The 26,038-nt window shown below is 38.7% G+C and overlaps 2 protein-coding genes across 6 annotated transcripts; both read right to left on the bottom strand.

Annotated features, from left to right (window-relative positions):
* Positions 1-2,893: 2,893 nt before the first annotated feature.
* sympk (symplekin) lies at positions 2,894-14,110 on the bottom strand. 5 transcript variants are annotated; one of them, XM_066658612.1, is made up of 27 exons: positions 13,984-14,110; positions 13,237-13,388; positions 13,048-13,113; positions 12,901-12,954; positions 12,738-12,811; positions 12,247-12,373; positions 11,866-12,115; positions 11,411-11,581; positions 10,973-11,212; positions 10,716-10,867; positions 10,247-10,397; positions 9,870-10,092; positions 8,942-9,092; positions 8,604-8,839; positions 8,279-8,360; positions 7,991-8,104; positions 7,741-7,888; positions 7,393-7,553; positions 7,102-7,210; positions 6,559-6,659; positions 6,336-6,426; positions 6,099-6,200; positions 5,256-5,443; positions 4,852-5,028; positions 4,369-4,479; positions 4,080-4,265; positions 2,894-3,742 (listed from the first exon to the last, which is right to left on the bottom strand). In XM_066658612.1, exons 2-27 carry the CDS (start codon positions 13,333-13,335, stop codon positions 3,575-3,577), a joined length of 3,732 nt encoding a protein of 1,243 aa, XP_066514709.1. In that variant the 5' UTR covers positions 13,336-13,388; positions 13,984-14,110; the 3' UTR covers positions 2,894-3,574. The 5 variants fall into 5 exon arrangements, with proteins under 5 accessions (XP_066514709.1, XP_066514705.1, XP_066514708.1 ...); XM_066658608.1 differs by having other exon boundaries at positions 2,898-3,745; XM_066658611.1 differs by having other exon boundaries at positions 2,898-3,745; positions 13,237-13,355; positions 13,984-14,073.
* A 668-nt stretch (positions 14,111-14,778) lies between these two features.
* On the bottom strand, positions 14,779-25,761 carry hnrnpul1l (heterogeneous nuclear ribonucleoprotein U-like 1 like). The gene is made up of 16 exons (XM_066658613.1): positions 25,652-25,761; positions 24,665-24,924; positions 23,344-23,718; positions 22,295-22,487; positions 22,128-22,201; positions 21,849-21,988; positions 21,646-21,745; positions 20,479-20,591; positions 19,994-20,260; positions 19,722-19,844; positions 19,468-19,596; positions 17,855-18,023; positions 16,831-17,103; positions 16,491-16,663; positions 16,208-16,396; positions 14,779-15,776 (listed from the first exon to the last, which is right to left on the bottom strand). Exons 2-16 carry the CDS (start codon positions 24,864-24,866, stop codon positions 15,651-15,653), a joined length of 2,646 nt encoding a protein of 881 aa, XP_066514710.1. The 5' UTR covers positions 24,867-24,924; positions 25,652-25,761; the 3' UTR covers positions 14,779-15,650.
* Between the last annotated feature and the right edge of the window lie 277 nt (positions 25,762-26,038).

The raw sequence follows: 26,038 nt of genomic DNA on the forward strand, positions 1-26,038 counted from the left end.
ACACATCGTCGCCATGGAGCTCGGAGTTCGTGAAATTGATTGGCTGTTCGCTTTGTGCGCGGTTAAGCACTTTCCGAGACATATTTTATTTGTATAAAATATATAGATATTTTATACAGTATAGTCATATATTTTTTTCCTGTTTCTAGAATCCTCCTGACAGTCTGGACGCGTCCAAAGGTTTATGTTTTAAATGAGTACCTACGGGTGGAAAACAAAAATGGGGATCTCCAGTATCTTTTAGTGAGCTGTTAGTATGCTGCTCTCCCAGCAGAGCTCTCCTTATATGGCTGATCAATAAATTAAGCAATTAAATTGTTGGATACATAACTCCCGTCCCTGGAATCAGACGAGGTGCACAATCAGCCACAGAACCAAGAAACTAATCAAATTAATATTATTAAACACATTTATGGTCAGTTTGGTGGCCCTTAAAAAGACATTTTCAAAACACAGAACTGAAAAATAATGTCCATAATCATACTTATGTCACTAAAACACACTCCATGTGTCATTCAGTCAGAGAAAGAAAGAAAATAATCACATCTCAGTATATGCAGAGCCCTCCATAATAATTGGCATCCCTGGCTAAGAAGTGTTCTTTGGCTTCTAATAAATTATATATAAAAAAATAAATAAAAAATAGGACAACAATGCAAGAAAAGAGAAAAATCCAAGCTTTAATTCAAGTGCCTTTATTTGGTGGGGAAAAAAAATCACACATTAAGAAATAAATATTTTGAATGAAATCATGTGTGCCACAATTATTGGCACCCCTGATGTTAGTACTTTGTAGACATATGACCAAAGCACATGGTCCCAGTTAAAATCCCAGTACCGCTTGGCAAACTCCACCCATTTACGCTTATGAGTATAACTCAGAAAAGGGTTTCTCTGTGTATGCATTTCTACCAAAAAGCTTGTTGGCATGTAGATAGCGCCTGATGGTTGTCTGGGAGACCTCCTCACCCCAAGATGCTACCATTTGATTAAATTCTCTTACAGTGAGCTTTGGAGGACTTTTTATTTCTCTTACCATCCTTCTCACTGTGCGTGGTGCAAGTTACACTTGCGTCCTCTTCCAGGCTTCTGTTTCACAGTTCCAGATGTTTTGAACTCTTTGATGATTTGATGACAGACTGTAGATAAGGGCACCTGCAAGTGAGTGGCTAATTTCTTGTAGGCATTGCCTGATTAATGAAGGTCGACAAACATCTGCCTTACTTGAATAGTGTGTTCTCTTGTCTTTCCCATGTTTAAGAGTGAGTAAGAGAAATAGGCCTCTGTGTAATGCCATATTTATACCACAGGGAAACAGGAAGTGATGAATAACTAATTAATTAAAGGTTCCTATATACTTTGAAACATTTTATACACTACAGTAGAAATTACATAAATGATTCAAATACATTTATTTCCAAGAAACTGTTAACAGTGCCAATAGTTGTGGAACAGGTTTTTTTATGGGAAATAATTATTTCTTAGTCAGGATTTTTTCTTTCTTTTCATTTGAGTTCAAGGTTGCTTTTTTTCTACATTTTTGCAGAGTGAGATTATGCTTCTGCAATAAAAAGAATATTTATTTTAAGGCTTTTAACACATTTTAGCTAGGGGTGCCAATCATTATGGAGAGCGGTGTATTATAGGCAATGATGCAGGCAATGAATGTACACACATTTATTGTGATCACTGGTACGTAGAACACTTTATTTCACCAAGCATGTTTCACATAAAAAGATATGTTGCACAGAAAAAAATCTAGATAGGTGACTACACACAGACAGATTACACAAGTTCACAGACATGTATTGAATGGTCAGCAGTGAATATACTATATAAAATAAAAACTACTACAAAACAACAACAATAATAATAATAATGCATAGACAGATAAAAAGAAATGGGGGAATAATTCTATGAAAATTATTAATTCAGTTAATTATTAAAACACATAATTTAAAGTAAGTGTAAATGTCCACTGTGATGGATGAGCTTTGAGTATTATCTGGCTTTGTTTGATTAGACATATTTTTTTGCTAATAATATTCATTACATGCTTGACTCATGTTCAAAAGCATTATATACATTTATCAAATTCCGTGTTCTTAAGGTGGAGCAACCAAACCACATAGTTATGAAATATGTCAGTTAGGAGGATAGATCTGATGGCTGTGTGCTGTTTGAAAAATGAATAAATCATTTCATAACATTCTGCATCATCATATATTGTTAGGAATATAAATGAGATGACAAATTTCAGAAGGTTTAAATGAACCAGAATGTTTTGATATTAAGTGATACACTCAGGTGCTGTACAAGAGGATTCCATTTAATAACAGTTTAAACAGTGGAAATACAACTTATATTTACATGGTTATTACCTGGCATTACTAACCAGAATAACTTGATATTAAGTGAGAGACATATTCAGGTGGTGTACTATCGTTATGATGTGAAAGTGGTGTGTGCAAACAGGAGGATTCCTTTCAATAACAATCTCAATATACAGAGGGAATATAACAGAAATGTGATGGTTAACAGTGGTACTATTCTGAAATGGCACACCAGAAAATTAAAATTAAGTGAGTGACATAGTCAGGTGGTGCATATTCATTCTGCAGTGTAATTTCTATGTGCATTTCTTTTAATATATATCTAAAATTGGAATTAAAGTTATAGGAATGGGAAAACACAAAGGGCCTTTATTTTGAAATGGCACACGAGAATGACGTAATATTGAGTGAGTGACAATCAGGTGATGTACTTTCATTCTGCAGTGAAATTGTTGTCTAAACTGGAGGATTTCTCTTTAATAACATTTAGAATAAAAATGACAGAAATAAATTAAATTCTTTAATTTTACTTAATTTAATTAATTCTTTTCAAATCCGTTCTCCTACATGCTCTTACTATAATGTTCAGAATACACATTTCTACTAAAACAATGAGGGGCTAGTTTGATCAAGCTTTTCCAAGTGGAGGCTGACTTGACTTCAGTAGAACAGCGTCTGTTCCTTCAAAGGAGAACGAGCCACAGTTCAGTTCAGCATGAGAGCTCAGGAGTATAAAGAAGCAGACTCTCAATCTTTTTTTCTGTTCTCGTTTTCTCTGTACTTATTTTTCTGTGCGGGACAACTCTGTTGACAAAACCAAGTAACGTGAGTGAAAGAAATATTTTTGACAGAATAACATGCTTAACGGTCAGGATGTATGAAACCCTGAGCCTCACCCTCAAAATAGGCTAAGAATTAGTACTAGAAGGTGATCAATAGCAAAGGGGACAGAATGGTAGGAAATCCCCATAAATGTATGTTAGCTAGATGCAAATAAATAGGAAAAACTGTGAAGAATTATTTTATTGCGGACAATACATTTTTTGAGAATGACAATACAAAAAAAAGACAAAAAAAAAAAAACAATGCACTTAACACTTTCAATTTGAAAGTATTACAGAACTAAGACATGTTAAACTGTTAAATGACAAACTCTAGACCTCAAGTCGCTGATTAACAAGCAACCTGAGTAAGCTTCCCGTCTACAAATAGCCCATTTTTCTTGTAGTTAGTACATTTCTTCATTCAGCCTCTTCTGCTGCTGTCTCAGATTCTGTTACACTCTCCTCCACCACTTCTCGTGGCTGGTCACCTGCTTCTGCAGATTCAGTAAGTGTCTCCTCCATTGGATCCTCTTCCTTATCCTGAAGATCTTCAGGGGGTTGTGCCTCAGCTTCATGTGCTTCACTCTGCTATAATCAGAATTCAATGTTAAGCCATGCACTGATGATAGATGTTCAGAGAAGTGCTTTTGAACTGACAAACGTGGTGGTACCACCATTAAGGGAAAATGAAAATATTTAAGTTAAAAAAAATAGGTTTGTCCTTAAAAAAATACATATATACAAATCATGGTCATACTTATATATGCAAATATATAAGCAGGTAATAAACTTAATTTAGTCTTTATCTGTGTTCTCTACAGACCAGAGTGTGATGCAGCCTATTGGTAAAATGTGATTCTCTTGAATTAAATTCAGCTGGATGGAAATTTACAGACAGAGTACATTAGGAGCAGAATCTTACTGGTGTTGTGGCTTCCTCAGCAACTTCTAGATGTTCTGGACCCGGCTGTCCTTCCTCCATAGGTTCCTCCTCCTCCTCCTCTCTTCTGTTCAGTCCTGATTGAAGGGCTGGTTCATGAGCAGCTACTGTAACTGGGGATGGAGTTTCTCTTTGCACTACAGGCATCACAACCTGCTGGCGATGAATCTAAAGAATAAAAAATGTATAAGAACATCTTTTAAACTTTAGGGGATACAAATTCCTTTCATATTTTCCATATATTTACTATGGAGAAGTTTAAGCTTTTAACCTCTCTCTCTTCCATTGCATCCATGTGGTCAGGTTCTGGTTGTGGTTCGGGCTCCTGTATTCTGTTGCTAGCCTCCAGAATAACCATAATGGAGGTCGGGATGTGTGCTTGCTACAGAGATAAGGTCAGTATTTGAACACCATCATTTACACACTGAATCAGAAAACTAAAGAACACCTAGTCATTAGGGAACCTGCTGAGACAGACTACCAATGAAATGATTACCAGCTTTCATGATGAACTACTCTACAAAAGACTCTGTTTTATTCAGGACATTGGGACGGTTGGGGAAAACAGGGTTTATGCTGTACATTTATATCTAAAGTACTTTAGTATTATAAATAGTGTTGCAGGAAAATCATATTTATTTATTGGTTCAATAAAACATGTCTTTATTAAAAGTAAACATGCAATTTTAGAATTATCATTGATTTTCATTACATCTCATTACTAATGAGGGTTGAGGTGTTTTTCTGTTTTTACCTGGTGTGGCGTGAAGGAGCGGACATGCTGCAGAAGAGGTTCTCTCATTTCTGGACAGCGCTCAAACACACTGGCCAGCTGTGCAGGTGGTAACTGCAAGAGCACAGTGTAGGACTGAGGCTTGGTGCGCTGGCAGCATTTCACAAATCCTTCCCACACCTTGGGGTACTTCCATACCTACACACACAAAGCAAGTTATTCAACAGCAGGTATTAAACAGTCAAACAAGCACTGGGTAAGAAGAAAGGATTTAGATCTGAAGGAAGAATTAATTGTGGTTCTTGTAATTTTTTAAGAAATTTCAAAATTCACTCACCTAAAATATTAAATATTTTTAGCAAGTTAAATTACTAAAAGATACAATTAAAGCTACAAGTTATTAACCATTATTCTAAACATCTCACCTGTTTAGGGATTAGGCGTGACAGGATGTTCATGACGAAGCCCCCCATGCGTGGGTACATGGTGAGAGACTGGATGACAGTACGCATGAGCAGCATGGGGAGAGGGTTCTGTTCCATCAGCTGCTGCATGACCACAGCCAGGACCTCAGATGTGTACACATTCTTCTCGCCAAAGCACAGGTTTGTGGCTTCAGGAGAAGATGTGTAAAACAGAGAAATAAAAGGTCATTCATTCATTCATTGTCTGTAACTGCTTATCCAGTTCAGGGAGCCTCCTGGAAATCACAGGGCGCAAAGCTGAAACACAACCTGGGGTGGGGGGGGGTCTAATAAATATCATCTTAAATTAAGAATATATTAAAATGAAAGGTACAAAAAGTCAAAGGCAATGTGTTTTATACAGATTAATACCAATCATCTGAATGTTTTTCTAAATATTAGTCTGATACAATTGGAAAGGATGGTAAATTTATTTATTATGCTGACTAAAAACACAATGTCATATGTTTGGAAATATATATGTAGTGAGATTATAGCCTTGTTTTTTTGCTAGGTTTAACCTCATTTTTAAACCCACACAAACTCAGGTCCAGTGTTGTGATTGGAGAGGCTCAGACAAGGACGAAGGCCAGCTATAAAGTCTCTGCACTATGTAGGATGCAGTACAAAATCAGAATGACTTGTGTTAACCCATGTTTTTACACTACTGAAGCCCAGTACAAATCCCATTTAAAATTATATTTACGTCCCTTTTAATAATATTTATTTATCTAATGTCTTCAAAAAAATAAATATTGGTGCACCTCAAATAAATACAGAGTCACAGATAATCAGAGCTGTTACCTTTGATGATAGACTTCATGTCACACTTTGTAGAGTCAATGTTGTGGAGAGCAATTAGGAGCTCACCAGGTGTTAGGGGTGACATAGAGGAATTACCCTCACCTAGGGAGTGGAAAAATTATGTAAAGTCACAAAAATATAACCATGAGTGAAAGTAATGAAACCAAACTAACATCTCTCTAATCTCCACATGTAATTCACAATACTTAATGCAGCAAAAGATTAAAATATTCTTACTGTGTTGTGTGCCCAAGAGACGATTAAACACTTCTTTGACCACTATTGGATTGAGCTTGATCAGTTTGGGCAGTGCCTGGATTACTTCTTTCTGTTGAACACAAAATAACTTCTTTAGAACTGCAGCATTACTTAAAGATCAAGTATTTTATTCTATATATTGAATGTCATTACGATTTAGTCTAAAACTCTTTGTAAAAGAAAAAGTGGTTTTTGGGCAGACCTTCTCCAGGCCGTTGATCACCGGTATAAGGAAACGCACATCTGGCACTCGTTTATGATAAAGATCCCTCACTCTCTCTACCAAGTCTGGAGATGGAGGTACTGCAGAAAGAGACAAAAATCTGTTTTCACAAATGAACTCCAGAAAATATCAGAAGATAATGTCCAGACCTGTTTCAGATTTGCCCTTTCTCACATATAGCTCACAGCCAAACATTTGTCAGATGTGTTCTAACAGCTGGTAAAGTTTTGAGTGGTTCAAGCATGGGTGCGATATCTGTGCCGTGAATGTAGGGGGCACTGTTACACAGTGTGTTTTCAATTGTGATTCTTGGAGAATATTATAGACTGTATTCACACAGGAGCTCGACTCAGACATTATCCGGATTTTGTAGTAAGGGGTTGGCAAAATAAAGTCCAGGTAACGTCCAGTACAAGGAAGGAATCTTCTCCAAGGGTGTTATACTCTCCAAATACATTGCATTAGTGTTAGGGAGAAAAGACGCACAAGAAATGATGTTTCATATGAAATCATCAACTGTACCTTTGTCAGTCAGTATATGCAGACAGCGAGTGACCAGAGTCTCTGCCCCCTTTGGACAGTTCTCCACCAGCAGCAGTAGATCAGGAGAGTTCATGCCCATTCCTCTGATCTGAAAGGCCAAGGGATACATAAATTAAATAACAAACTTTACTGCAAAATACAGGTATAGCACTCTCGTGCTAATACAAGTTAAGACTAAATAAGATAGTTAAAATGGGAGAAATTAGTTAGAGGAACATGACAAATGAATCGCAAGCAGAATAACAGAGTGGGACAATAATGAAGCCTTACAGGCTGCTCTATGACGCGGAGCACACTTCGTTTGATGTCGGCAATGGCCTCAGTGTAGACAGCAGCGAGCTCATGAACCAGGCGATGGTTGAGAGGTAGAAGGGAGAGATAGAGATAAAGGCATTGCCTTACTGTCTCCTCTGTCCAAGGAGATGCCACCTCTGGAAACAAAGCAGGAGTTAAGTAGCTGCATTAGCATTACAGATGAATGAACATGTAAACTTGTTAAGACAAGGCTGCAATTTCAGTGTTTGCGCTCTCATACTGCAGGAAGTCTCTGGAACCTAAACATGTATTGACCCCCTTATTAGTGTATATAGCAAAGATGTGAAGGAGTTTTCATCAAACCTGTGTCATCTCCAACTCCAAAGAGTAGTGAAGGAGGGTTTGGGTGGACTAGCAGCTGCATGTAGTTCAAAGCAAACTTCTCAATGTATTCTCTCAGGTGACCTTTCTCATACATACGCTTGATGAAAGTGAGGGCAGTGGAGCGCACCTAAAGCACATACATATAAACAAAAAAGTTCATCTTTATCATCCAAATCTTTAAAGCCGTTTAAGGTATATAATAAATGAATGAATGGTAATGCAAGCTAACCTTCTCTTTCTCATGAGAGCTGAGGTTCAGGAGAACATGAAGGTACTGGAACTGTCTGGAAGGGCGTTTGAGTATGAGCTCTTTCAAAGTGGTCATTCCCAGGTAAACACGTGACTGCAAAAACAACATGCAATATTCACTCAGAACATGCCCTAATTTGCCCTAGTTGATTTACATTAAAAGTCATTAAGAAAAGTCAAAACCAGTACAATAAAACCTCATGTATAGATCAAAGTAATAGCATATATTTTTTTAAAGAAATCGGCTAGTAAAAGTAGTTTGTCTTACCTCGTCCTCACAGTAGCGTCGGATCACCTCCAGAGCAGACTCTGTAATCAATGGAGCTTCCATTACTAACTTGGTGAAAAGCCTAAAAGAGCAGGGAACACAGGCTTCTCGTAACTACAATATCCGATTACTGACCATTTTGTTATGTTCTGAGCTCAATAAGGTGCCTAGGCTCACTAAGTCAACATATCTTGTGGTTGTCATGTTATATTGTTAATTCAGTTACATTTTTAACATTTAAAATTTTATATAGAATATATCATCATTGTATTTCTAGTATTAACCTACACATTGTTTGTAAGTTGTTCCTGTCAATGTGACTCACCCATCTCTCTGTTCAGGTCGCTCTTGCAGGCCAGACAGCAGGGCAAATAGACAGTGCTCGTAGCTGTCTAGTGATCCTGAGGGCAACTGGCTCAGGTACTGGTTGTACTCCTGGTACAGCAGAGAGAAAGCCAGGTCACTTCGGGCCCGCATATCCTCCAGAATAAAACGGAGCATGTCATCCTTCAATGTACCTTCGAACTGTGTCATCAATCTCCCCAATAATTTCACGCGAACCTGGGTGACACGAGACAAGTTTGAGAATCAGGGCAGGGTTTCTGAAGTGTGCATATACTAACAGCAGAATTTCTAGGAACAGGCCCAATAAAGACAGCTTACATGTGACATTCCACTACGTGCAATGGCCTTTTCTGACTGAAGGATGCGTTTGACAGACATGTTTGTTAACTTCTCAAGCTGTGAATCAGACAACGGTTGGACCACATCAGCTAATCGAAAGACTTTCTTCCGTCCACTTGTCCCAGGGGCTCTTGTTATAAAAGCAGAGATTAAAAAAAGAATATAAGAAAATCAACAGTTATATCTGTATCTTAATTGTGTTTACAGAATTGAAGGAGTAGGAGACTTAAGGCTGCTTTTCCACTGCATGGAACCTACATGACCCAACTCGATTCTGCACGGCTCTTTTGTTTTTTCTACTGGCCAAATCTGGTACCTAGTCCCTGGAACCAGGTATGTTTTCAACCCCAGCTCACTTTGGGGTCCTACCATGCCGAGTAGGTACTAAATGGTGATGTGTAAACCATGCAGAGCGCTTTTTGGCCAGAGCCATGTCAATCACCAAGAAATGCAGAGCTCATTCATATCCAGCAGAAACTCACAGCTTGTAAAATCTCTTAAATTACAACAGCTTTCACGTTTACTTTTATCTGACTCACAACGGCAGCTCGTAAATTTACCTCGAGGTGTTTAAAAGAGGTTTATATGCTCCTTGAGCCGATGGCCGACAAAAATTTCCGGTGAAAGCCAAACGTGCAACAAGGAAAACTGATCTGTGAGAATTGGGGAGTGGAACCGTTTTTAGTCCAAAAACACATGTGTAAACCTAACTTTACGGCTGTCGTTGTTGTGGATTTCAAAGACAGCAATTCCTGAAAGGCAGTGTTTTGCGACGTCACTGGCTCCATTTCGCAGGGGAGCCCTGTCAGTGGATAACAAGCTTTAAGTGTGCCGAGCCAAGCTTTGTCGAGTTTAGTCATGTAGAGCCAGACCTATGAGTTGGAAAAGCACCATTAGTGGTTTGTACTTGGGCTGTGTGGAGGGAAGTATGGGTTCGGGAAGTTTCTTGGCCTGTGGCGTCTGTTCTGGAGCTTGGCTCTTATAGGACCCCACGACAGAGATGGCCTGGCCCAGAGACACCGCAGATACTTTACGAATGATTTTGGGGTCTTTGGAGCTGGACTCCTCCACACTGGCTTCACTTTCCGCCTCCTTCCGTTCCTCATCTCGTGCCTTGCTCTGCTCAAGACCTAAGCAGAGGTGAAGAATGAAGGAAATTTGCTACTGGAATATGACAATATAAACACTGCCTTATATTCAAGCTTTTAATACCATTAAATGGTTTGCACCATTTTTAGGTTCAGTCTTATATAACCAAATACATAGTATCTCACTATTTCTCACCTGGACCAAGCCCGGCTGCAGTCATCTGTGTGGCCATGAGCCTGGCCAGATGTTTGATCTGGGCATCTGTGCCTGCTGACTCTACAGGAGTGTAGGTAGCCTGAAAGGAAGCTGGCATGACTTCTGGCAGATAAACCATACTAATGAGCACCTACAAAAGGGAGAAAGAGCAGCACATTTAGACTGTGTTAAATAATATTAAAATAATAATAATAAAACACATCAATATGATGAGAACAATTACCAAAGTAAAACAAAACAAATCATGAAGTGGAATGAAAGTATCTCACATAAAATTTCCAAATAATGATGATAATAACACTATACAAATTTTTCAAATCCATTTCACAATTTCAAAAATTAGTTCTAAGATATATTTTTACAGCCTATATCAGACTGTTAGTTGCAACAGGTTACATAACGTATGCTACAAATTTACTAATATAACTTAATGAGGTACAGCGTTTACCAAGTTGGCAACATTTTCTGGAGAGAGCAGAGGCAGCAGGAACTCTGCAGTGAGGTCTATAGCAGACTGGGTGCCAGTGGTAGATGAAGGCTTAGGCACAACAACAGGGGCCGGTTCTTCTTTATCCTCATCATCCTCAATCAGACTGGGTTCTGTAACACAAGCAGAAGATTATCTTTAAAAAGTTAGAGGAGACAGATATTTATATAGTTATATCAAATTAATTAAAATAAAAAAATTTGTACTTTTGTACTCACCTATCTTGATCCGCTTGCCCTCATTGTAGGGCTCATGGCGAGGTCTTTTGCGAGGCTGAGCAGCTGCAGGTACACAGCGGGCAATATCTGCCTGGGCCATGCCCAGGTCCAGCAGCAGTGTGGAGATCTGGCTTTGGAAGTCTACACTGCTAGGGTGCCGCAGCACAGACACCAGGTGCAGCTTGAGGTTTTTCCGCACACTGCTGACCTGAGACTTGGCCAGAGTCGGGGGCAAGTTGGCTGGGAAAACAAACGTCAAACTGTCAGGACTCAGTTTCCGTGGTAATTTATGGATTGCATGTTGAACTCAAATATGTGATTCATTCAAATTTTATACATATTGTACAGAATATTAACAGAGGAAAAACATGCACAAATAAACAGAAATAGGCGATGGTTTAAAAAAAATGATCTATATCTATCAGCAAATACTCTTACCATGTAGAGTCTCATAGGCTTGCACAACCTCTGACATGAACATGGGTCTTTGTCTGGCCAGAGTGGCCAGTGAGCCCAGAGCAGTGGTTAGATTTATGCTGGTGATGGCTGGGTGCACCATAAACTTCAGGAGCTGCTCAAGGGCCATCTTTCCCTCCTCAGCCAGAACGTCTACAAAGAGAGAACAAAAAAGAGAGAAGCAGATTTTAAAAATGAACAAGAAAATCATTAATATGCTCTGTAATTTTTACAGATGACAAACACAGGAACAATCAAGTGTTGTCCTAATAAATTAAAGAAAAGAGAAGATGACTTTCAAAGCACTATTGATAAAGATATACATATGCAAATTGATATTCAATTGATTGATCTGACCATAATTTAACATGTGACTTAATTTTACAAAAATAAATTATTCTGCAACAAACTGGTTTGCAATCTCCACCTTTACTCACCATAGCGAATATAGGAGTGGTCTTTTGGTATTCTGTCAAGACTAATATCGCCCTCCTGCTTCTTCGGAATGTCAGAGTCAGGTGTTCTTGGAGATAGGGTAATGATAAGAGATTCTGTGAATTTAATGGCGTGCGTGCGAACCCCATCATTGTCTGAATCGAGCAACACCAGAACCTCTTCCTTCATAGTGGTCACCATATCCCAGCATGACTCCTGCATTTCAGATACGCTCTTTGAGCGCACCAGCCACTGGTGGAACAAACCAAATAATCAGTCTTAGAAACGTTGCAAACAGCCCATGACCTCAGTCAGTCATTACAAAGGAATCAATGACAATATTAAAGACCGTGATAGGCAGTAACATGGGAACTGGCTAATACCTGCAAAGCCACTTTGTAAAGCTGAGTGAGGGTGAGAATAGCTTTCTTTATGACGTTTACGCTCTCATCTTTCAGTAGCATGTTCAGATTTGCTATCAGCTTCAGCAAAAGCTCGTTATCGCGTTTACTGAAACAGAACAATCAAAAAGATCATTTTGGCAAAACGTGACACAGTAATGTCTACCTTTTCAGCATTAATATTAGAGTCAATTTGAGAACATTAAACAACATTAAACTAAAATATAATGATATTTAAAAGAAGTTATAATGAAAAATAGATATCATAAATATAGCCAGTTCATAGGATACCCTTACTGCTGGCACACTTTTTTAAATTTCAAATATTTCCAGGCAGATCATGGCCCCTTTTCAAACACTGCCACTAGATGTGTTAGAAAATATCATGTTTAAAAAAACTATACCAAGGAATGTTTAATTTGGCAGGAGGAGGGGAGGGTTTGTGGAAAATGAAATGGCAAACTACAATTTACCATGCCTCCTCAATGAAGCCAATAACAAATTTCCGAACTTCAATCGATTTGTCTGTTTGAAAGGCTATCATCTCCTGTAAAGAGACAAAAGTAGAAAGATGACATTTCTGTTTGTGTGCACTTCACCTCTGTTATAGAAAGCTGAAGAAGACACTGTACTTACATCCAGGAAATTATCTAGTAATGAGGGATCCTTATTAATAATCAACTCTTGCACCTAATGGAAAAAAGAAGTACAACATGTATTAGGGCCACATATATCTGCATTCAACAACAACAAGCACTGCTTAATAAAGCCAAATCTACTTACCTGTTTAAGTGCAGTGAGTTTATCATCAGTGGACATGAAAGCAGCCTGGTTCAGCAGGTCTACGACCTGTGACATTAATATTTAAATATGTCAAAATACGAACCAATACGAACCAGTGCGCATAGGGCAGTCTGGTGAAAGTTGAAACGTCATGTGCTTAACGGTTGAGTAAAGATCTGCTGCAGTTACCTTCTCGCTGGTGGTCATGTCGATGGCTCCTTCCTCGTTGCTGTTGAAGAATTGAGACGCAACACTGGCGTGCTGCCGTTCTCCAGAACCGGACGCCATTCTGTTTTACAACTTCACCACTTCATTAGAAAAAGGGACGATGTAAAAAGACGCTAGAATGCAAATTACATGTGATACTCTTTAAGGATTAGAATTGGAATGAGAATTTCACCTAGGTGCTCCTCACACTAACGACTTGACTTTGAAATTGGCTTCCTTTTATACATTTCTATTCCATCTTTAACAGGGCATCGACTTTATTCTTGTATTTTTCCCCCACACAAATGGAACGGTTTTCCAATGCTTAGATACCTGCAGCACATCTGGCACTAGGTCACTGATGTGTAGTTAAACTCTTTAAGGACTTTACCTGTAATATATTTACATTTTACCGTTACTAAAACCAGAAAATGTTAACGGCATATTCTAAAGGTATTTTAATAAATGAGATAATCCTAGACGTGTTAATTAACAAGCTCGACAAAACTGAGTGTAAATAGTCTAAAACTGGCGTATTCCAATGTCAATTCCACCTTAAATTATGGAGCCGTTCCCCACAGCTCTGAACTTGTCCGTTGCGCTGTTTAAGGTGGAACGGAGTTAGAGCAGGACGCAAGTCTCAGCCGCGAAGTGAGACTTTGCCTGTTTTCGGTGTCTCAGCAATAGCGGCCCTGGCAGGGCGGTTCAACAACAGAAACACCCGTTTACCTGAACGTCCGCAAAGCTTGTTTTCTTCTTTATTCACAGAATATAAATAAATTTTGATCTGAATTAATCCGTACAAGCCGCCGCCGCCATGTTAGAGCTGCGCGGAAATGTGGGGGATGAACTTCCGTTGGGCGTTTAGGGGCATTGTGTAGACACCCGTTCTCCAGAACGAACCCTAATCTTTACCTTTATACTAACGTTAAACTTTCTCCAACCTAGACACGTTTTCGCCTTAAAATATCACGTTGTGGTCACTCACAATGTAATATATTACTAACACAGACACATAATTCAACAACGGTTTTGGTAAAGAATATATTACTTTCTCAACCCATGCAAAAATATAATTTTTCCCGCCGTTAAAAAAAACCCTGAAATCAAAATTATTTAGATTTTATTGCCAAGAATACTAATACCTTGCAAATGTAATAAAAGGTAACTACACCTTCCACTTTTCAGCACGTGCATATCAATGTGTCCCTGGCTTTAGCTACACGTTATCCACTGGTAATTTGAAAGCCACATCTCCCAATCAGTATTGACACCTTAGGTTTCAACTATGACTAAATGGCTGTTTAAAGCTGTGCATTTTACTATACAAATTTGATGAATAAGGGGCATTGAACATAACATGTTTATCATAATGTGTATGGAGTTTGTAAACTTAAATATTTTATATATGAAATATAAATTAATTTTTGGTTGTGTTTAGATGAATGGACTCCAGTGTGTGACGTGTTTAAAAACAGCAATGTATTTTTTCAACACACTTAATTAAAAAAAAAGACAGACAAGTAAATTCTTAAGATTATATTCTCCAATACAAAAAAATAAAATAATAATAATAATAAAATAAAGAAAAAAAAATCTGTTTTGATCTGACACAAAACCACATGCGGATGTTGTTTTACAAACATGGTACAAGGTATAAAAATTTTACAACCACATTGGGAGCTAGTTATGCTCAATAAACATAGGGGAATACATGTGAAGCCAGTCAGTTGAGACATTTTAAGAATGGTATAAAAAGGATATGATGGTAAACTCCACAGGTATGCAATATCTGTTAAAGCATTATAAACATTATGCTGTTAAAATTCCAACCATCTAGACAAGATTGTGTTCTGATACCCAAGAGGAAAAAAAATTGTGGTTCTTAAAATACAGACAAAATCAGCAGAGTAAAACAATTTCTACATACAGAATTCCATCAAAATTTATCACATGTAAAGTCATGCGCCCCCACTACATTTAATCAACCACAAAGCATTCAAGCACAATTGTGCGTGCAGTGTCTTGAGCAAACTACATCAAATATCGCTACTCATTTAAATGTGCCTGCATCCCATTTATAAATATAGACTAGGGAATGAAGGTCAACCTCTGTGTTAATGTAATACTTTCAAAGCAAAATAGACTACTGCCACCAGAGTTTTAACACATTAATGGGGTTTTAAAAAATGCTGTTACATTTAAGGCTGAGGCAAATGAAGGGGGAGACCTTAAGAAGCAAACAAATATGATTTACAACAAAAATTTTAAACACAGGGGAGTCGTGTAAGAAATAAGGAAGACTGGGTAAAATTGAGGATAAAGACAGAGACTATAAAAAGGTAGTCAGAGGAATGATGTTGAGGAATGGACTCGGAGAATCACGAAGGACACATCTACTGTGTGCCCTGGGAGCCCTGTGTGTTCTGCTGGTTGCCGTAGTTGCCATAGTTGCCGTACTGGTTGTAGTACTGGTTCCACTGGCTCTGGTTCTGGTAATACTGCTGCCACTGCTGAGCATACTACAGTTTAATGAAAAAATTAAAATGTAATTATTTGTTGTAATTTTCCTTATCCTAACTACCTACCCTACTAGCTCTCCATAGTAAATGAAACATATTAGCACTGTCGTTTTCTACGTAATTAACAACTGATCATTAAAGCTGCTAGAAATTGTCAAACTACAAGGAATGTTACAGGTATTTTCCTCTAAAATATAGCAAAGTATTTATTAATTAGCCAATATATAATAGACATGTTTAAACAATCACATACTGATATAATTGCTAACATCTTTACAAATGCAGAAATTAACCTTTCAAAAATTCACTGACAAAATGCAGTGACATGGGACTAAAATGAAAAGAACTACTTAATTATACAGCTCCATATGAAATGCACTTAAGAGTGTGAGTGAAGAACCAGTATATTATTAGTTATTGTAGCAGCTCACCTGCTGATACTGCTGGTTGTAGTTCTGCTGCTGCTGCTGCTGCTGGTTGTATGACTGGCTTGGGGTAGCAGGTGCCTGGCTGTAGCTCTGGCTATATCCTGGATATTGGCCATAGCTTCCATAGTTGTAACCCTGATTGTAGTTTCCTTGACTGTAACCTTGGCTGTATCCTTGATTGTAGCTTTGAGGCTATACAAAATAAAATGTTTTAGTTAACATAAACCATGAGAAATGACTCAACCTAAATCATGCTGCTATTCAGAAAACACTATTGTTCTGGTACCTGGGATTGACTGTAACTGCTGTTGCCACCAGAGCCACCTTTGTTATAGGACCCTTGACGGTTGTGGCTGTAGCTGCCTCCCTGTTGCTGGCTGCGATTGTAACCTCCTCGGCTTCCGGAGTCTCTGTAATTATTACCCCAGCGATTCTGGTTGTACCCGCCACGGTTGTAACCTAGTTAGGAAAGATGAATTTTTTTTTTAGAAACATGAATTTTTTGATGTTTGAAAAGCACAGCAGTTCAAATGCATCCTGCAATGTTTTTAGGGCTTGATCAAGCAAACATATTTTGCACAGAAGCCGAACACACTATCACAAAAACTGAAATTTAAACCCCATACCACCACGAAAGCCACCACCTCCTCCAGGACCGCCGCGGTTTTGGTAGCCTCCTCGACTTCCCTGCTGGCCACCATGGCTGTCATAACGTTGGAAACCACTGCCACGTCCGCGGAAGCCACCCTGGCGGTTGTCGAAACGCTTTTCGGGTGGGGGGCCTGCTTTGCGCCCCTCCTCGTTGTATTGCTTGACAAGGGCATCAGCTTCTTCACGCTGCAGCTCAACGAAAATTACATCATCCAGGAAGTCACCGGCCTCAGGCAGCACGAAGTTCGCTACGGGGAGGAGGGGGAGGCAGAGGGCAGCAGTGAGGGAGAGAACAGCCGTGCCGCCGAAAAACAAAGAGAATAATTATTAGTAATTAAACAGTGGTTATCTAAAAAACTGTAGAGTGAGCAGGATAGGGTAGGGAAGAAAAAGCGAAAAGAGACAGTAAGAGAGAAATAGAAGACAAGATGGTAGGACAGTAAGAGCGACCCTGGACAAATATTGTCTTAGTTTTAAATTAAGGCAAAACTTGTCCCAGAATAGGGGTAAACAATGAAAGGTAAATATAAAAGAAATAAGACAGTTGCCAGAAAAAGAGAGTTATGAAGTATTAAAAATGGTTATGCCCACAAATCATTTAGGACCAAAAGTTGACATTTACTGTCAAGTTGAACTGTACCAAAAAAGGAAATACTATAAACTTAGAGGAAACCAATAAGTGCAGAGGTATAATAAGTATATGTCAATTAACGTCTTACTATTCACAAAATGGTACAGAATATTAAATGAGATGTTGCAGGAAATGGGGTTATAGGGGCAAAGAAGAGAATGAGAATAAAAGATTAGAAATTGGACAGGAGCTCTTTTATCTGGCAAAACAGAAGAAGGTGGGTGTGGTCTTCCAAGTTTGGGGAAAACAATACAACAACAAAAAATAAAAAATAAAAATAAAAAACATAGCAAAAGCAGATCTGGATGTGTAGTTGAAGCATTGTTGTTGTTGTTTTTTTTTTTTTTGGTTATCCATGGCATTCCTACCTTTCATTTCTAACACAGCATGATCGGGTACATCCTTCCCTTCCTCATCAGTTCGCTTTAACGTTCGCTCTTTTAAATCCTCATCCGTGGGACAAATTACAATAGCCTTGCGTTGAAACCCTTCAAAAGGACGCATTTTTCGTCTCTGGGCTGATCCATATACATTTGTCTAGCAATGGTGACAAGAAAGAAGTAGAAGCTTGTTCATTATTGTTCATTTGTTTGCTTTTGTTATGGCTTTGCGTTCCGAAGGAGGGGATTGGGATTCCTGCAACGATGAAAGTGAGAGAGTTTTTCATGGCTATATTTACTGTTCTGGAATAACTAAAGATTCTCTCACAACCCCCACTCACTTACCTTTGAAACAGCAGAGATGCAAATTGCATGGAAAAAAGGTATTTTTGAGACAGAAAAAGGGACCAAAATCTCTTTGGCTACTAATAGTGTTACATTAATTGTGAGTATGTTTTGTACAAATATTCATTTAACTATTATAGTGTACATCAACTCACCCAGGCCTGACACTTAGCTGCCAATACACAAATATACATCATTATAATTAACATTACTATTAACTATTAACAACTATTCTGAAAATCTACAATTACATTTAAAAATTTCCATCTACACAGAGGCTAAAACATTGCCACAGCCTTTTACACGACACTTGCTTTCAAAATGGACATTAATAACTGCAACTACAGTTTAACTATATCATCAAAAATGACTCAAAATACTAACCGAATTACAAAAAAAATAAATAAATAAACCAAACTTCCCTGAAAAGGAGATTTAAATCCCTGTCATGTAGATTCAGAAAATACCTATATAAGTTCTGTCCTGGGTCCCTCTTACTTACCTATACTTACCAGATCTTCAGACGCCCAGCTATGCCCAGCACAGACAAACACATATTACCTACCTGTCAATACTCACGTGTCCTACAAGAATCCTTGGTACATCCATTTGACCTTACTTACCTTATTGTCTTGACCAAAACTAACCTGAAAATTTCAAGCAGGTTAGTTTCTCTACTTACCTTAAGGTTAATTTATAATACAACATTCAACAGTTCCAAGTATATCTAATTAAAAACATCAGAGCGATGTTGCATTTTTCTTACGATTACCATAGCAACAGAAGGTGGTTTCTTACTCACCAGGCTGTGATTACTTGTTTTTCAACATCTTACTATTGACATGGACTATTTGTACATGTGGCAAAAGATCTCTTTACAACAACACATACAATATCAAAAGGGAAATCAAAAAATATTCAAAGTGAGAGCATACTCTACTACAATTCCTTCCTGTTTTTGGTTCATTATAAGCAAAACCAAAAAGAAATACAAAACAAATGAAAAACACAGCAACATGTCCAGGACAAAGAAATTAAGAGTGACAATAAATTAATGTCTTCAGGAGTAAAAGCTGCTAATAAATGCCTTTGGACTAGAGCTATAGAGAAAGGAGAAGTGCATTAATGAACATGTGCATCAGGGAGCAGCAGTGGGGTGTTTTTTTTCTTCCAGAGGGGTTGGGGAATGTTGGGAGGAAGGGGAAGGACAAAGCTACAGGAACAGCAGCAGACGAGGCAGGTGGGAGTGTCAGTACCTGGTCCAGTATATAGTTGCGTTTCTTGCGGGCAGCAATCTGGATGAGGCGGTTAAGACACTGTGTAGCCTGCTGGATAAGTACATCCCAGCGCCCAGCATAGTTCCTCTGGCGACGAAGGCCCATCACCTGAAAAGAGTAGACACTGATATCAGACTAAGCCCAAAGACATTTTTACACACACACACACACACACACACACACACACACACACACACACACACACACACACACACACACACACACACACACACCTTCATCTTTTCCATGATAGCATTGGTGCCCAGAATATTGTACTTCTTCTCTGGGTGTTGCTCAGCGTGTTTAATGGCCCAAGTGGTCTTTCCACTGCCAGGCAGGCCCACCATCATCAGGATCTTTGAAGAGAACAGATATGGAAAACAATATCAATCGTGTACAATTTTCAACTTAACCACAAACACACCTCACAAATGTCTAATACACAGTAAGATGAAGGGATCAAAATCCATATGGCTGAGCCATAATAACCCAATTAACTTCTTACCTCACAATCGCCCTTGTTTGCAGGCCCCAGTGATCCTCTGACGCGGTCCTGCTCTGCCACCTGCTGGATGAAGGTAAAACCCTCAGGTGGTGGAAAGAAGGGCTCTTCTTTCTGGCCAAAGTTGAACTCCACAGCACAATTCTTCACAAGGACATGTGGAAACAGAGCTCGGCCAGACAGATCCTGATGAGCGATGTGATAACATGTTCCCAGCCACTTCCCATTCTTGGAAAATGCCACCTCTACTTGTTCTCCACTCTCAAAGTCCTGAAAAAACAATCAGAATGTCAGAGATGTGGTTGATCTCTAGCTTCAATTGCCATATTAATGAAAACTTTACTTCCAAATGATGTGTTAAAACTACAAATGTCCAGCCACAAATGTCCTCTCCATAGCACTTTCCTTTGTTGAAATTGTTTTATCTATAAATACAAAGTTGTTCATATCTGCAAGCATTAAATACACAAGAAATATCAAATACTTACAATGTAGCAACCAATAACATCATTTTCACCAAACTTCTCCCCATAGTCTTCAAATTTACAGTTGGAGGATTTCTTGCCTGTTCCACCATAGCCATAAGACATAGGTTCCTCTCCTATAAATTAAAAACAGAAAATGCAAACAATGTTGGTTTCTTTAATCAGTTAATGAATTAATTAATTTCATATGTGACTATTTCTGAAGAATGGTTTATGCGGAGAACACACCAATTCACTACATCATCACGTATTTGGAGAACATTGTTGGAAAAATTTTATATGATTTTTTGTCACTCCCAAAATAGTAGTAAATTTATGTCAGTATCCCAAGCATGTTGGAGAAAATGTGGAGCAGTAAATGTAAACCATTCTCATGTCTTTTGGCTCTGTCCTGGCATCGAAAAATTTTGGGAGATTCCGTTTATTTGTGGTCAAAATATTGGGTTATAATATACCTAGGTCTTGTAAGGTGAGGGTAATTTCTCGGACAATACTGTGTTAAGATGAGACAGATACGTGTTTAAAATTGTCCTTGTAGCTTGTAAAAATGCTATCACGAAACGATGGTTCAAACAAGACCCACCAACACGAGATGATTGGTTGAAGATAGCGAGTGAAATACATGACAAGGAACAGTTGACACACATGATAAGAATGCAAGAGGAACAATGTCAAGAGAAATGGACAAAACGTATCAGCGGCAGGATTAGGACTGAAATGTTGATGTTTTAGGAACAAATTGCTGTACCAATGTTGCCCCCTACTTTATTTATTTATTTTTAAACACACCCCCACACACTCTGTGTGTATCATTCTTTGGAAACAAGTAAAAAAAAAAGTATAATAATTAATTTAATTAAAAAATATATATATCAATGGCATTTTAGCCCCAGTTTAGCTCCTTCAAGTTACTTCCAACAGTGAGTATAACATAATCATGCAAGACAATAGAAGACACAGACCTAACCCCTATGACAAGCTAATAATCACAGCATGTGACCCAGAGTAATATTTTAGAATTTCATGGAAAAGACACTGTTGTTGATTTAACAATTCATAGATAACATATATTTTGAGTTCACATTCCAAATCCAAGCTGTTTCATTTATTCTTATAATGACAATAACAAGACTTTAATCTGTCTACCATGTAGATCCCTAATCCACTTACCAAGCTGTGTGTTGCAGGAGTCCAGGGACCACCCGATTCTCACCACATGGGGATCAGGCTCACTGGAAGGGAGGTGCTTCACAGAGATCTCTTCACTGATCTAAACAGAAAAAAAAATCAAGTCAGAATTTTATTGATTTATTTACTACCTTACCATTCATTCTGTCAAATTATAAAAATAACCTCAACGTTGTCAAAGATACCTTCATTTCATAGCACATCTTTCCTTTAGCAACACCATAAGAAGCCCTTGCACCTGCCCAAAGGTATGCAAAGCCCTCAATGGTAAGTGGGTAACCACTGTACCTGTCACGAGCCACTTTAAAATGCAGGTCACAATTATCTGTGAAAATAAAACATGCAGGAAAACACCCATGAGATGCATGTGTGACAACCATCCATGTATTTATATACCTATCTATTGTATATGCAATGCTAATGTTACAGAATACATCAACATTTGCATATTGAATGGAACTCACAAGTGTCAATGGCCACAAGGCTGTCATCATAGTCTTCTTCATCTTCCTCAGCTGGGGGTTGTGGGGACCTCCCCCTGTGGAACATTTAGGAAACATTCAATATTCTCATAAAGAACATAAAGAATTAGTTGATATAATGTATGTATGTATAATGATATATGACTTGCCTTCTGTCTTCCCGATGCTCATAGTAGCCATATCCACGGCTATCATCATAGGCCCTTTTGCGGCTGTAGGATGTTTGTCTGTCATCTTCTGTCTTGACCTGGCTTGACTCGTCTCCTTTCATTGACGTACATTCATTTTCATTTTCTGTCTTTGCCTGCTGAGGCACATCTTCCTTCTTTGGCTCTGCTTTGACTTTACAAGCAAAAAAATTCAAAACATCAGTCAATACATATAATAATATACTAACTTTTTTTTTTTTTTTTTTTTTTTTAAATCATCAGGAGTTTTCAAAGACTATTTCTTTCTAGCAAAACATATCAATAAAAAAACATTTCTGGTACAAACAAATTGTGTCTTTAATCTAATAGTGCTTTTCCACTGCATAGCATCGGCTCAACTCAACATAGCTCAATGCGCTGTTTCCTGGTGTGTTTTACACCAGCACAGCCACCCCAAAATAATGTAAAAGGTGGCATCACAAAACTCTCTGTAATGGGAACCGCGGGCTTTGAAAACCACAACAGTGATGGTGGCAACTTTAGGTGCTGTTTACTTGTGCATTTGCTTTTTTTTCCCGACTGTACACAGCTCCATGCCACAGTTCTTACAGATCAGTAGAAGTGTCCTTGTTGCTCGTCGGCCACCAATCCAAAAAACATTTGAACATCATCAAAACAGCACGCCATCATTTTACGAACAGCCGCTGAGAGTCTGATAGGGCTGGTCAATAATTCAATATCATTGCATACTGCAATATAAATTGTTTCAATATCAATATGATTTTTAAACACATTGTCAATGTTTTAATATACATTATTTACAGCATCTCTCACTGAGGTTTTTTACAGAGTAATGCCGTCAGTTCAATGCACTCAGATTTAAACTAGTAAAGTAGGGCACTATAAAGTATACACGTCACATTTAGTACCTAGTTCCAGGAACCAGGTACCAAATTTGCCTAACGGAAAAGCAAAAGAGCTGAGTCAATTTAAGTAGTGAAAGCCTGAATCATATATGTCTGACATATCTGAATTAAAACTGGTCTCACCTTCTTGACTTTCTGGTTGCTCCTCAGACTGGACTGGCAGTGGTTTCTCTGCTATTTCCTGCTCCTGTGGTTTGTCATACTGCTGCTCATGTACGGCTGTTACTATTTCCTCCTGTTTCAGCTCAGGAGCCTCATCATATCCCTGCTGAATCTCCTGACCATAACCTAGTTTTGGGGGCTCTGAAACATCTGAAGTAAAATCAGTCATTCCAAAATCAGAGACAGGAGCCTCTGCACTGTCTTCATTATTGGCATCATCCTCATTATTGGCATTTCCCTGGTCATCTTCTTCATCTTGGTATTGATCACCACTGTTTCCATCATCATATTGAGGAGCACAATCTCCTCCATCATCAGGCTCCTCACCAGCAAACTCTATAACAAGAGATTATACCAATCATTGAATACCAATGCAATAAAATAATAATAAAAAAATGTGTCTATATTATTTTTGCAATTATTTCCCTTGAGAAAAAGATTCAGGTGTGTTTATAAAACAAAAGTCACAATTCAATTTTACATGGCATTTGTGAAATATATATTATATAAACTGATATAAAAATCCATTGCATTTGTTCAATCAAACTGTATGTGTTATAAAACATAATACACAGAAACCACTAGTTAATCATTTGGCCTAGTCCATTACTAAACATTTTCTACAGCCAAACCATCTATAATACAGGTGTCACTTCCAAACATAAAAAGGACATTAAGGGATTATCCTGCAGTGTTCTTACATATTTATGTAAATTACGCACCCAAAACAGCCATAATTAATTTTTTCACTACCGTTCATTGCTGTTTTCTAACCTCAATTACTCCCTTAAGTGCAGTTTGTGCAGTGCTGAGCACAGTGTATCAATGACAGAGGCTCTATCCTCTCTATAATAGTTCAGCGAAGCCTCAAAATAATTCAGACAAAAAAAATGATTTTAGGGTAAAAATACTACCTAGTGTCACTTTAACGTGACCCAGACTTGGCTTTTTCAGGGCAGTGTGGACAAGTCAAAGCTGATCTTTTAAAATCAGTGTTAGAATATCAGAAAAGGCACCCTTAAAGTGATAGCTCAATATAAATGAATGTGTGTCAGATTGACTCGGCAGTACTTTGGTATAGACATGGTAATTTAAGGCTCTACATCGTGCTCTAGACAGGGAGATTTTTTAAGGGAGAATGCATGTCATTTCAGGGAAAATGCATGCAGATCTGACCAAACATTTAAATATATTAATGAGGCTTGTAATGTTGATCTAACATAGGTGTGCAGCAATTACCTTTATTTAATTACCTTATCTTTGGCAAAAGATCTCTATTTACCTTCATCTCCATCACCGTCACCAGCGTTGTAATCCTCCTCCTCCTCCTCTTCCTCCTGCGCTCCTCCAGCCGTTTCAGCGTCCAGGGCGGCCTGCAGTCTGTCTGCCAGTTCAGCCTTCAGCCCGCGGGTGTCCAGGCCCCGTCGCTGGAGCTCCTCCTTCAGCTCGTTCACCTTCAGCTTCTTCACGTTGAGTGCGCTCATGTTCACAAACAGGGTCCGCGGCTACTGTTGTGATTAATGTTCCCCAAAACCCGTCACCCTGCAGAGGGAGGGAGGTAAACAGAGAGAGGGTGAACTTAAGCTTGCTGAGGCTTAATTGATGAAGCAGACAAGTCCTAGCGCTCATACTACATCGTTCTCATTCAATTTCCTTTCCACCTTAAGGTGAAGCCGCTACGTTCTGGTGCTTGCACGGAAAAGGGCATCTAATTAGAACATTCCGCTCCACCTTAAATCTGCAGCGCTTAGCTACATTATAGCGCCTGTGCAGTGGGATTTTTGACAGGTCCTGTTTTACTTTTTCTGCGTCCACAACAAACGAATTACAGGCGCCTGAATTTAACCGCTGTACGATTTAAGACTGAACGTGAATCAGAACAAGAAACCAACTTTAGCGCCTGCTTCAGCTAAGCGCTTACGTTGAAAATGTTAGCTCACCAACGGCTAGCGCTACACCTGCACTGGAGTATTTGTGCGTTTATTTCCTTATTAGCGCCAATTAGCTACCGTTCCGCAGCGCAGTTTTGTGGAGTTACTGAAGCAGAACTAGATAAAGTACAGTGTGCATTGTTTAACGCTTAATTAACGGTTAGTGCGCCGTTCGAAGACAGTGTCAATAAACGTTAAGCTAATGCTATCCGTCCAAGAGTACACATAGCTTTTGCAAAAGCCAGCGTCTACAGGGACACAAAGTTCACATCAAATCTTAATCAAGACTAACAGCGACCGGCCAGAACAGTTTACCGGTGAAAAAAGCATACACATACTTTTACTGCAAGTAAAATCGGCAGCAGTGGTTGAATCTACAAGATGGAGGGAACTCGAAGCTTTAGCCGAACAAACGCTGCTTCCCTAAGCGGGCACCGCCCTTGATCTTGGGGCGGTCTCTGATTGGCTTAACCCACCGTCAATTAAATAAATCAGTCTTTTCATTGGATACACGTACATTTTGAAAACGCGGTAAACGACACCTTTGACTCCGATGCCAATACTCCACTTTCGTATTACTGTCCTCTAAAAGCAGCACCTAGGAGTTGGCTAGATAACTTTAGCCCCAAGCAAAAGACTGTCCAGTAGTAATGTCCCTCAGGTCTTTTTAAATGTTCACATTGGAGAATTAAGTAATCTGGCTAAACTGAGTAAAACGGGGCATT

This window comes from Hoplias malabaricus, chromosome 2 (genome assembly GCF_029633855.1).
Source record: "Hoplias malabaricus isolate fHopMal1 chromosome 2, fHopMal1.hap1, whole genome shotgun sequence".
Classification (NCBI taxonomy): domain Eukaryota; kingdom Metazoa; phylum Chordata; class Actinopteri; order Characiformes; family Erythrinidae; genus Hoplias; species Hoplias malabaricus.